This window comes from Macadamia integrifolia, chromosome 9 (assembly GCF_013358625.1).
Source record: "Macadamia integrifolia cultivar HAES 741 chromosome 9, SCU_Mint_v3, whole genome shotgun sequence".
Classification (NCBI taxonomy): Eukaryota; Viridiplantae; Streptophyta; class Magnoliopsida; order Proteales; family Proteaceae; genus Macadamia; species Macadamia integrifolia.
This window is the reverse complement of record NC_056565.1, coordinates 29,469,798-29,482,837: the sequence shown is the minus strand read 5'-3', so window position 1 is coordinate 29,482,837 and position 13,040 is coordinate 29,469,798. Positions and strand designations below refer to the sequence as shown.

Genomic DNA, 13,040 nt, shown 5'->3' with positions numbered 1-13,040 from the left:
CAAAAACATCAACCCTTACCCGCCCTGACCCTGACTTAGGGTCAGAAATTTCAGGGTCGGGCTAGCCCTCAGGGCCAAAATATTTGGGTTGGTCCCTATTCAAGATTAGGGTAAGCTAAGGGCAGGTTTGGCCCGTCAGGGCCAAACTTGCTAACTCGGCACCCTGAGTTAGCACTAACAAAAGGTATATCTTAGTGCAAGACTTGGACCAGTATAAGTAATAGATTTATGAATTTTCCTTCCTTTTAGTTTCATTATTTATTTATTTTTCGTAAGCACCGTATATCTAAATTGACGTGTATCATCTAGATATTTCCAATTCACCTCTCTTAGGCTATACCTTATGAGTCTATAATTTGACCTTTCAAATTCATATCATTTATTTAATATTTTAAATATTTAAAATATATATATATATATATATATATTATAAATAATTAAAATAATGATGTGAATAACATATTCATTAATTTCATTCTATAAAATCTAGCATGTGGTATCCTAAATTCTTTACCATTCAAAAGAGCTAATTTATGATTATGGAAAAAAAAAAAGGCTAATTTATATAGAGTGGGCAGATTTTATTTGTGCGTCGCACTTAAGTACACGTGCATTTTGGTTAGGGTAAAAGAGTCTTTCTATCTATGTAACATATTTCATCACAAAACTACAGCAGAAAGAGCTTGCCTCTTCGGTCTTCAATGTCCACCTCCGTCGAAGACCCTTGAAGACCCATTGACAGCCTGAGAGTAGAACCTGCAACTCCAAAATTACGCAACGGTTAACGAACCTTTGGTGCTTAAGGTGTTTCAATCTTTCCCATTTGATTTTTCCCTTGACAAATTCTGGATTAATTTTCATTTACGAACTTCTAAATCATTGTTATGAACTGATTTGAATGATCCTATTGGGCGTGTTTTTGCATCTATTTTCTTACAATCATAGTTAATTTTCCGTGTGAAATCTAGTTCTTCGATGCATCTGGCATCTGGGTCCTTTGAATTATAGGTGCTGTGTGATTGTATTCTTCTCACTCTGCAGAAATCTAATTGGGTTGCCTCTGGTTAGACGAGAAGTTGGGGGAATTAACATTATTCCTTGTTTTTATTGATAGAAAGTTTAGATTTCATGGACGAGGTTGCAGAGGCTGTTGAGAAGGTGAAGAAGGAGTGGGACGAGACAATTGCCCGAGCCTGGGAACATGTAAACTCAATTGAAGGATATGGTAAAAAAGGAACGGGGGCTGATGAAGGAAATTCTCTTCCAAGGTTGAATGGTCTTTCACAGGATGCGCTAGCTTTACTTCGCTCAATGCAGTTTAGGCTTGACCTTCTTGCCCAGCAACTTCCCACAGAAGAAGAAGTACAATCTGCTCAATCAACATTGGAATCTTGGAAGGATCAGTACCGAAGGTTCAGTATCTCATTTCCCTCTTTCCTCTCTATGCGGTCAATTTAGTTGATTAAGTTGTTTATTTTCCTGTGATGGATTTTGGGTTCGCAATTGTGTAGGAAAATGTCCTACTTTTGAGCAACTTATGTGAGAAGTCGGGTTGTTTTCTTATGATGCTTGTTTTTCCTGGTTTTTAGTCTGCATTTGGGCCTTAGGAATGCCAATTTGCAAGCGAAGGCTAACATGAGGAAAGCTGCTCAGGCTGAGGTAATGGGCTTCCTTTATCCTATTTTCTAATTGTTTAGCTCATGAATTTCCCTGTAAAATGTTTAAACAAATTGTGAAAAAATATATGTTTCAACAGGTACTTAAATATAACCCTTTCAGTTGAAATAGAATCCCGCAACTGAAATTGGAGAAGGAAAAATTTTCAGTTTTGCCTTTGAATGAAATCAAAATTTGATCCCTCCGTATCTATAACATTGCCTGTTACACTCTGGAGGAACAAAAAAAGATGATTAATTGAGATTCCAACTTCATGCATGTGAATTGCAATCTGCAATAGCTTCCCCCCTGTTGGAATTGCCTTAGAATCCTTTCTCATTTTCATTTTCCCCATGCCCTTTTTACTTCAGGAACATTTGAAGTGTTTTGAACTCAAATGCAACCAAGAAAATAGGATTGTTTGCTCTTGACATGAGTTCACCTGAGTTCCTTGAAAACTTGGTAACTCTGTAAATTTTCAGTTTGAAGATTCATTGGATAGAAGATCTTGAATAATTTGGATTTTCATTTAACAAGAGCCCTATATGATCAGACATTCTTGTTGAATCAACAATAAGATACTTTTTTTAGTACCTGATTTGGTGAGAATAGATGTTGGTCATATTGCAATTCTTGTACCAACCCACAAACCAATGATTAGATAGGCTGGATTTAAAATGGGGCGCCTCAGTGTTTAACTCAATCCTTTCCAAACTGATCATTATTTTAAAGGACACATGAACTCAAACCCACATTTTCTTTTCTGGATTTGGACGTGTCTCAACTTGATTGATAAGAGGGTAGGGGGGTGTTCAGGTTCAGGTTTGATGCTTATCCATTAACTTAGTGGTTAACTTGACCCATTGCCACCCCTGGTTTGGAGCTGAGACTGATTCAGGTCAGTTTACTTACTTTATATTATATGATATTTATAACTTGTAAGCTCTATAGTTTGTTAATACGCTAATGGTAGAGAACAGTGTTTGGCATGGACGTATTTTAAATGGTTCAAAACTTGAATGGAACAATCAAACATTTTGAGAACAGCCAATAAAAACGAAAAACAGGCGGTCCAGGTTCTAAATGCCTAAATTTGAATGATATGTGGCCAAAAAAAACACAATATACACGGGAAATACCTAAATCTCTGTATCCAAAGTTCAAAGCTGCTATAACACACAATAGAAATGCAGTTGGTATCCATAGTTTATGCTTAAACCAAGTTGCTATACCTGTTCCCAAAACTTAGAAGGGATTTACAGATAGCATATAAAATTACAGGTTACAGGTTGCAGGTTGCAAATCTCGGAAGGGATTTACTAATGGCAAAAGTGAAGTTTATGGGAGGACTTCTGAGCTACTCTGAGTACGCATTGGCAATCTTTTCTAGTAGTTCATGTGGGTTCCGTTGCACTGCTACTTATCTCAAAAGAGATTTGCATCTACTGTGGAGCACTTGAAATTCAACTGAATTCTCAAAAGCTCCTAGTTTCATTGTTTGACCCTGCAACTCAGGAGGCTGGGAGAACCTGTAAAGAAATTAATAGCCCACAGTTTGAGATGGAGAGAGGGGAAGGGGGTGGGAGAGAGAGAGATTTTCAGATTTCGAACCTCTTTCCTTGGTGTCACTACCTCGGTTGCAGAGACAATATCGACCATCGGTGTTGCAGGTTGCTGATCCACAGTGCTGCTCTGTTCCTCGGCTGCTCTCACAGACAGAGGGAGAGTAGGAGACATGGAGTCAAGGGATTGGAGGACTAAAGGACTAAAGGGTTTTGGGGGCAAAGAAGTAATGAGGGATTAGAGTGTTATTTTATTTTATTTTTTGGTTTTTTTTTAGGGGGGGTGGTCGAGCAGTTTAACTGTCAGAAATTTGTAAATTAAAAGAGTCCATTTTTTTCGTGTTTAAAAAACTCATGCGATTAAACATGTTTTATACGGATACCTGAGGTGAACCCCTTTTTTCTTGCCATATCTATCAACTCATTTTGGCAGTTCGCATTTTCAACGGAGAAATTTGGTTCAGCCATTTTATTTGCGTTTCAGCTAACAGATGTGAGCTCACATTGTTTCTATGCTAAACTGCATCAACACCCATCAACACATGCGAAGAATATCTTTTCTTTATTTCTCTTCTCATTGGTATCTTTTCTCCCGGTCCTTACTTGTATGGTGTTTGATTTCAGAGGGAGCTTCTTTTAGGTGGTGGAGAAGAGTCTACAATTCGCAGACGCAATTTACAGTATGTACTGTTCTGTTTGTTTCTGTGAGAAATCTTATTTTAGAAGTGTTAGATACCGATAGTTGTGAATAATTGTAAAATCATATGTGAACCGTCCTAAACATGTATGATTACGTGTTAATGTTTTTCTCAATCCTGATGTCTATTCTATAATGAGAATCTTTTTTGTGTTCTGTTACCTTTCACTCTTTATCCAAGTTAAGACTTTTTTTTACCTCCATGATGTGCATTGTATTTTGCCTGGTCATTGGATGTTTGGCTTTCAGATTCACTTCATCCATCTTTTCCTGCCAATTGGTTTTAGTGTTTTACCTTGGGTTTCATTATCTCAGTGAACTTGCAAAATTTTAACACTTTTTAGGACAAAGACTGGGATGACATCGGCTGCAGAAAGCATTACAGAGAGCCTTCGCCGTACTCGTCAACTGATGGTTCAGGTTATGATTTGTGTGTCTCTTAATGCATTTCCTCATTTTCTTACATTGTAATTTTTCTTGGGATTAGGATTTTCTAACTTTCTAACCCTTTGATTTATAAATGTTTCAGGAGGTGGAAAGAAGTTCAAGTACACTAGTGACATTTGGTGGGTTCTATAGTTGCAGATGCATGTAATTTGTCTTCAATAATTAAATGGTGCATTTATCCTACTTGTTCCATTTTTTGCCATTATTTTCCTACACTGCCTTATCTATTCCTAGAATTTTGGCTAGTATTATCTTCATTTGTATGATATTTTCTTTGAAACTTTTGGTGTGACTTTTTCATGAAAATAAAAGAGAGATCATATTAGAACATAATTAAATTGGAGAATCTTAGTTAGTTGCATACATAAGAAACAAAACGTCTATTGACACAAGGGAAAAATTGTTGGGAAACATGTCCACACTCCTTGCCATGTTTTGGTGTTAACAAACAAACATACATTTTTAACTTGATTGATAAAGTGTGATTAGCTTGAAGAAATCCTTAGAAGGTCGAAGGTCGAAGGTCGAATCAAGACATGAAGATAAGCTTAAAGACATGAAACAGCAAACAAGAAGGAAAGAAGATGAAGGGCTAAAGAATGGAAGATTCAAGTGAAGAAGAAGATCCCTAGGATAGATTAAGTTATTTACAATGTAATTTGTAATTTCCACCTACTTAATGCACTCACCTCATGCATGTGCATTACATCATAGTAGAATGACCATAGAGCATGCCTTGACCAGGTATGGAAAGTCACTAAGTGGCGTGGAACACACAGTAACTTGACTTACGGGTATTTTAGGGAATCTTAAGATTAGTATTAGGAGATGAATCCTTCATAGAAGCTGTAGGAAATTGAGTTGTGATTCTAACGCAACTGATCTCAGATCATTCTGAAGTCGGACCAAAAAGTTATGGTCAAAACACTGATGACTGGTCAGTATGACAGAGCATGTCATGTTGGCGGTCGACCGGCTGGAAGCCCCGGTCGACCGGACCTGTCCGAGACCATAGGCGGTCGACCAGCTGAAAGTCCTGGTCGACCGGTGCCTGCCTGGAAGTACTCCAACGGCTACCTGTCCGAGACCATAGGCGGTCGACCAGCTGAAAGTCCTGGTCGACCGGTGCCTGCCTGGAAGTACTCCAACGGCTATTTTTTGCCTACAACGGCTCTTGGCGGTCAACCGGCTACCAATGGCGGTCGACCGGTGGACCCAGAATATGTCCGTTAGAGCTTGATTTCCTGCCTAAAATGCTTCACTAAGTTCACCTATAAATACCCTAATCACTCTTAATTAATTATTCATTAAGAAAGAGCTTTAAGAGCATTGTTGCAAGCATTAGAGAAGATTATTTTCTACTTGAGTTATTCTATTACACAAATCCCAAACAAGAGGCTCAAGTCTCAATCAAAGTCCTCTACTCTCTCCTGTGTAAGTCAAAGCCATAAGAGAGGACTTTACAAAAGGTGCATCACTCATCATTATTCATTTTCATTTGCACCACACTTGAGGTATTCCTCTTATTCCACTATTTCTTATTTTCTGTTTTTACAATTCTAGACTGTACTTAGGATTGTAAGGATACTCTTATCCTAAAAAGAGAAAGGTCTCTCTCTACCTCTTAAAGAGATTGTGAAGGCGTCTCTCTGCCTGGAAAGGAGATTTGTAAGGATACTCTTATCCGTAAAAAGATTGTAAAGGTTTCTTCCCTACCTACTGTACTGAAAGGGAAAACTAGTGGAATACCTTACAAGAGGATTCTTGTAGGGAGTGGACTAGACTCAAATTAAGTTGAACCACTATAAATCTTGTGTTGTGGGTGTTGTTATCTTATTTATTCAGCATCGCTTTTAACTTATAGTCACACTTGTGACCTATACATCGAAAAGAGTTAAATTCCACTAGTATAACCTATTCACCCCCCCTCTAGGTTATTTCAATTGGTATCAGAGCGGGAGCTCAATTTATTTAAGACTATATCGTCTTAATAGTGAGTCAAAGACCATGGCCACATTCCAAGGACCACCAGAAGGCATGAACGCCTTGAGACCGCCGTACTTTAATGGAGAAAACTTTTCTTTCTGGAAGTGCAGATTCAAGAATTTTGTGTGTGGTCACAACATTCTTGTATGGAGAGCCATAGAGAATGGACCATACACCATCACCAAGATAGTTGATGGAAAGATAGTACCTAAGGATGAAAGAGAATGGACGGCTGAAGACATCACCCTCATCCAGTACAACTTCCGTGCCATTACGTTCCTTCAATGTGCCCTCAATGAACAAGAGTTCAACCGAGTCATTGCATGTGACACGGCTAAAGAAATTTGGGATATGCTTCTTGTCACACACGAAGGTACAGCAGAGGTAAAAGAAAGAAAGGTAGATCAACTCGTCTCTGATTACGAGTCATTCTCTATGAAAGAAAATTAGTCAATAACTTCTATGTTCACTAGGTTTACTGATATTGTAAATAATCTTAAAGGTTTGGGCAAGACTTATACTAACGCTGAAAAAGTCAGAAAAATATTAAGAGCCTTACCTGCAGCTTGGAGACCCAAGAAGACAGCAATAGAAGAAGCCAAAGATTTGACTAAAATCTCATTGGACTATTTGCTTGGATCTCTACAAACGCATGAAGTAGAGCTGAACGCCGACAAACCAAATTCTGAGAAAAGAAGAACCATAGCGCTGAAATCAACTCAACCTATCGAAGAACTAAGTGATGATGAAGAAGATGAAGAATTCGACATGAAAAAGAAAATTTCACTCATCACGAGGAAATTCAACAAATTCCTTAAAAAAAAAGGAAGGTTCCAACATAAGAACAAATCCTATGGTGACAAATCATATGGGGAAGAAGGTAAAACAACAATTAAACCCAAGGAAATTCCTACTAAAGACATAGTTTGTTTTGAGTGCAGAAATCCTGGACACTTCAGAACTGAATGCCCAAATAAATAAAAAAGAAAGGCCTATGTAGCTACATGGGACTCAAGTGATGAAGAAGAGAAAAGTGAATTTGAAGAAGAAGTCACCAATCTCGCCTTGATGGCCATCGGAAATGAAGAACAAGAGGTATGTGAAATTCAACCTGAACTTTTAGCAAGGGACTCTAATGAGGAACTTCAAGAAGCCTTCGAGGCCTTATATGAAGAAAGTATAAAATTAGAGTCTGATAAAAGTAAACTTGAAAAAGAGGTTGAAACACTAAATAAGAGAGTGGAGGCACTAACCTCAAAGGTAAGTGAACTGGAGGAAGAAAACTTTAAGTTGAACTCCACCCTCTGCACCTTTACCCAGGGGCAAAAGAACCTTGACAATCTTCTAGGTTCTCAAAGGAAGAGTCAAAATGAAAGAGAAGGACTGGGTTATAATGGACAAAATCCATCTAGAAATGGGAATCCAAGAAAGGGTGACCAAAGAAACCAACCATCCACCTCCTACATTAAATGTAGTTTTTGTAAAAAGACAGGACACTCCATAAACCAGTGTCACTCCAAGAAAAGGAAGAAACCCAACTCTCAAACTGAGAGATCAAGAGTAAACCATGCCTACTACTACACACCCCTAAGAAGGCAATATAGGCCTCAAGAAAACTCTAGACCTATGCCTAGGTATAGAAAAACCCAACCTCATAGAGAGTACTCCATTGAGAGGCCCCAAAGGCAATTCCAAGGATACAAGAACTATCCTAGGGAGACTTATAGACCACAAGGGAAATACCAAAATCAAGGACTCTATAGATACTATACTCACAAAGATCAAATGGATCTTATGAAAAGCAGAGGACTCAAAGAAACCTAAGGCCATTCCAAAGGCAGAACCAAAATCCTAAAAAGTACAAAACCATTTGGGTTCCAGTCGGGAAGTTTGACACTAACAATAATGGACCCATGAGATTATGGGGACCAATGTACAATTAAATTTCTATTATAGGTTTGCTTGAAGAATAAGGTGGAAGCTGAATGGGTCATCGACAGTGGATGCTCCAAACACATGACATCCAACAAGAACCTATTCTCAAGCTTACGGGACTACGATGGAGGATGGGTCTCCTTTGGAGATGACAGCAAAGGAAAGATTGCTGGTATTGGAAAAATAAGACTTGGAGGTATTTCAATCTCGAACGTTTACTTTGTGAAAAATTTGAACTATAATCTCCCAAGTGTAAGTCAATTATGTAGCATTGGATACAAAGTAGAATTGAATGTCTCCCACTGTTGTATCAAAGATGCAAATGATAACCTAATACTAAAAGGATCTAGGAAAAACAACATTTATATTTGTATACTTGATGAAGTAAGTTCCTTAAATGCATGCTTGGTTTCCAACCATAGTGAGTCTTCATTATGGCATAGAAGACTTGGACATATAAATGTCAAGTTGATTCAAACCATAGCATCCAAGGATCTTGTGAGGAACCTCCCTAAAATCAAGTATGAAATAGATAGTTTTTGTGATGCCTGTCAAAAAGGCAAACAAACCAAAGTCTCCCACAAGTCGAAGAATATTGTCTCGTCCTCTAGGCCATTGGAACTACTCCACCTAGACTTATTTGGACCTATCAATATATCTAGTATGAGTGGTAAAAATTACACCTTTGTAATTGTTGATGACTACTCTAGATACACTTGGACTGTTTTTCTGAAAAATAAAAATGATGTCTTCGATGAATTTGCAACTCTATGTAATAGATTGCAAAATCAGAAAGGATATACTATAACCTCTGTGAGGAGTGACCACGGAGGAGAATTTGACAATATAAGTCAATTTGACTTATACTGCAACAAGTATGGTATTGACCATAACTTTTCTGCTCCTAGAACACCTCAATCTAATGGAGTAGTTGAAAGGAAAAATAGGTCATTACAAGAGACTGCAAGGACTATGCTTAATGAGTACTCTTTGCCTAAGTACTTTTGGGCTGAAGCTGTAAATACAGCATGTTATGTACTAAATAGAATAATCCTTAGACCTTTGCTTTCTAAAACACCTTATGAACTATATTTTGGTAAAATACTAAAAGTAAACTACTTTAGAGTATTTGGATGTAAATGCTTCATCTTAAACACCAAAAATCATCTTGGAAAATTTGATGCAAAATCTGATGAAGGAATATTCTTAGGATACTCACTCAACAGTAGGGCATATAGAATTTTTAATAAAAAATCTTTAATGGTTGAAGAATCTATGAATGTAAGATTTGATGAATCTTTACCGAATGATTTAAATAAATCTCTTGTTGATGATGATGACATTATAATTGATGAACTTAAGAACAAAACTAATGATATTTCTCTTAATGATTCAAATGATGTTACCATAGAAAAATTAGAAACACTACCTAAGGAAGTCATTCCGCATAGGAATCATCCCTTAGAAAACATCATAGGAGAACTAGATGAAAAATCCAACTAGATCTAAAACCCGAGAGGTATGCAATCACACTGCATTTATCTCAAGGATCGAACCCAAGAACATAGAAGAAGCACTAAAAAACAGTGATTGGATTATAGCTATGCAAGAGGAGCTTCACCAGTTTGAAAGAAGCAAGGTATGGGAACTTGTCCCTAGACCTGACCACCACACCATCATTGGTGCTAAGTGGGTCTTTCGTAATAAACTGGATGAAGATGGGAACATAGTGAGAAACAAAGCAAGATTAGTTGCCAAAGGGTATAACCAGCAAGAGGGAATAGACTATGATGAAACCTATGCACCAGTAGCAAGGTTGGAGTCCATTAGAATGTTACTAGCTTTTGCATGCCATAAGAACTTTAAACTATATCAAATGGATGTCAAAAGTGCCTTCTTGAATGGATACATTCAAGAAGAGGTATATGTAGCTCAACCTCCCGGCTTTGAAGACCCTAAGTTTCCAAACCACGTCTATAAACTTGAGAAAGCTCTATATGGACTCAAACAAGCCCCTAGAGCTTGGTATGAGAGATTAAGTACTTTCTTGATAGAAAGTGGCTTCTCAAGGGGGAGGATTGACACAACCCTGTTCGTGAAGAACCTGAAGAATGACATACTCATTGTTCAAATCTATGTAGATGATATCATTTTTGGCTCAACCAACGAGAGAATGTGTACTGAATTCAGTAACAAAATGAGTAGTGAATTTGAAATGAGTATGATGGGAGAGTTAAATTTCTTCCTTGGACTTCAAATAAAACAAACTGAAAATGGAATTTTCATAAATCAAAGCAAGTACACAAAGGAGCTGCTAAAGAAATTTGACATTAACAGTAAAAAATCTTCAGACACTCCGATGAGCTCATCCTTGAAACTAACCAAGGATGAGGATGGACCTTCTGAGGATGTAACTAGATATAGAGGCATGATTGGAAGCCTTCTATATCTAACAGCAAGTAGACCTGACATCATGTACAGTGTATGTGCATGTGCTCGGTTTCAAGCTGATCCCAAGAGATCTCACCTCACTGCTGTAAAAAGAATTTTTAAATATCTGAAAAGCACTTGTGATGTTGGGTTATGGTACCCCAAAAACCAACCCCTTGACTTGGTCAGCTTTTCAGATGCTGATTTCGCAGGTTGCCATATTGATAGAAAAAGTACCAGTGGTACTTGTCACTTTCTCGGCTCTTGCCTTGTCTCTTGGTTTAGCAAGAAACAAAACTCTGTTGCTTTATCTACCACAGAAGCTGAATATGTTGCAGTTGGTAGATGTTGTGCTCAAATCCTTTGGATGAAGCAAACTCTTCAGGACTTTGGAGTGCGTTTCGAATCTTGCCCAATCATGTGCGATAACACCAGTGCCATAAACTTGAGTAAAAATCCCATTTTACACTCAAGGGCAAAGCACATTGATATTCGACACCACTTTCTACGAGACACCATTCAAAATGGTGATGTCTCTCTAGAATTCATTGAAACTGATAAACAACTCGCAGATATATTTACTAAACCTCTTGGTGAAGAGCGTTTTAGTTTCCTAAGGAAGGAACTTGGCATTTGCAACCCGTTTGGCTGAATAAACATTTTTTTTAAAAATTCTTTTCCTAAAGCACCGGACTTGAAAAATCCTTTTCACAGCCAGATATTTTTAGGTTCTGAAAATTTCTTGGACTCAACCGGTCGACCGCCCCAATATACCGGTCGACCGGCACTGACAGAATAGTTTGACGGTCGACCGCCAATGACTTCCGGTCGATCGCCTCTAACCAAAAGGGATACCGGTCGACCGCCACAATATACCGGTCGACTGGCGCCGCCGAAAATTCGATTCTGAACTCTTTAAAATCAAATTTTTAACCCATTTTTTTAAAAAACTTTAGAATCCTATTTGGCCTAAAACCCTATTTCGACTATTCATCTCTCAAAACCCTAGCTTAGAACTTCCTTCTACCCTAGAACTCTTGAGATTCATTCCTATTCATCTCCAAAAATCCTTGCATCTCTTTCTCTCTTATACCTCTAATCATCATGGACTCTCACCGCCCAAATAGAGGCAAGAAAACCGTGGCTCAGATGGGAAAAAGGAAGGCCTCTGACAAAGATACATGGTTCTCTTCCACCATTGCTCAAGAGTCATGGGATCTTTACATCTCTCGCAACATAGAGCAAGGTAGGACCATTAATACAGACTCTTTGTCCAGGTATGACATCAAAGACCTTTTTGATGCTTTGGGATGGGGCAACATTCTCAAACTTGACTCCCATTGTTATCCCCATTTAGTCAAAATATTCTTTTGTAACCTTACCTTCTCTGGTGAAGGTGACACCCTTTTAGTCCATTCCTATGTTAAGGGCGTTCCAATAGACATTGACATCCTGATTTTAGGAGAAATCCTAGACATTTCTGTGACAGGGGACCTCAAATACTACCAACCCAAGACCTACATAGAACAATTCATGGATGTTGACTGTGTGTACTCTAGCATTATGAAGGAATATGCTAATACACACAAAATTAAGGCTAAAGAACTTACTGATATAGGGAGAATTGTTAATCTTATCATCTCTTACAACATTCTTCCAAAGAGTGGTCATAGAGATGAAGTCTCCCCATTTCATGCCTATCTTACCTACTGTGTTTGCAAAAGTGTACCCATCAACCTTCCTTACATCCTGCTCAAAACCATGATTACCCATGGTGATAGACTTCAAAAGGAAAATCTACCCTATGGACAGATGATTTGCCAAATCATGGACCACTTTCAAGTAGAATTTTCTGGTGAATCATTTGACCCATTTCCCTAAGAGATCAATATTTCCACCATTCGCAAAATGCATCTTCTTCCCCAGCAGCCCACGCCCTCCAAAAGGACTACTGCTGGACCCAGCCAGCCACCGCAAACAGGCATTGATGAGACATCAGCCTATGCAACTGTTGCTGATCTTCAGAAAGTTGGAAACATCATCCTTGCCCAGCTGGCAAAAATGGAAAGAAAGTAGAATGAAATTCTCAAGCTCCTCCGCCACGAAGAGGACGATAAGGATGACGAAGAAGACGATGACGAGGTGGACATGGAGGATGAGGATGCAGCAGATTAGGAATTATTGTTTTTTTTGCAACTTTCTGTTTGTTTCTGTCGTTTATTATTATATACTTTTGACATTTATGGAAAGTTGAACTTGTGATATTTTTCTGTGGCACATACTCAGGGGGAGTATTTTTGTGTCGTTTTGATTAGCTTTTTGCTGTT

General features: G+C 38.2%; 1 protein-coding gene across 1 annotated transcript; it reads left to right on the top strand.

Annotated features, from left to right (window-relative positions):
- Window positions 1-643: 643 nt before the first annotated feature.
- On the top strand, window positions 644-4,565 carry LOC122089868. Its single transcript, XM_042659610.1, has 6 exons — window positions 644-804; window positions 1,115-1,412; window positions 1,590-1,659; window positions 3,843-3,898; window positions 4,260-4,335; window positions 4,445-4,565. Exons 2-6 carry the CDS (start codon window positions 1,129-1,131, stop codon window positions 4,508-4,510), a joined length of 552 nt encoding a protein of 183 aa, XP_042515544.1. The 5' UTR covers window positions 644-804; window positions 1,115-1,128; the 3' UTR covers window positions 4,511-4,565.
- The last annotated feature ends 8,475 nt before the right edge of the window (window positions 4,566-13,040 follow it).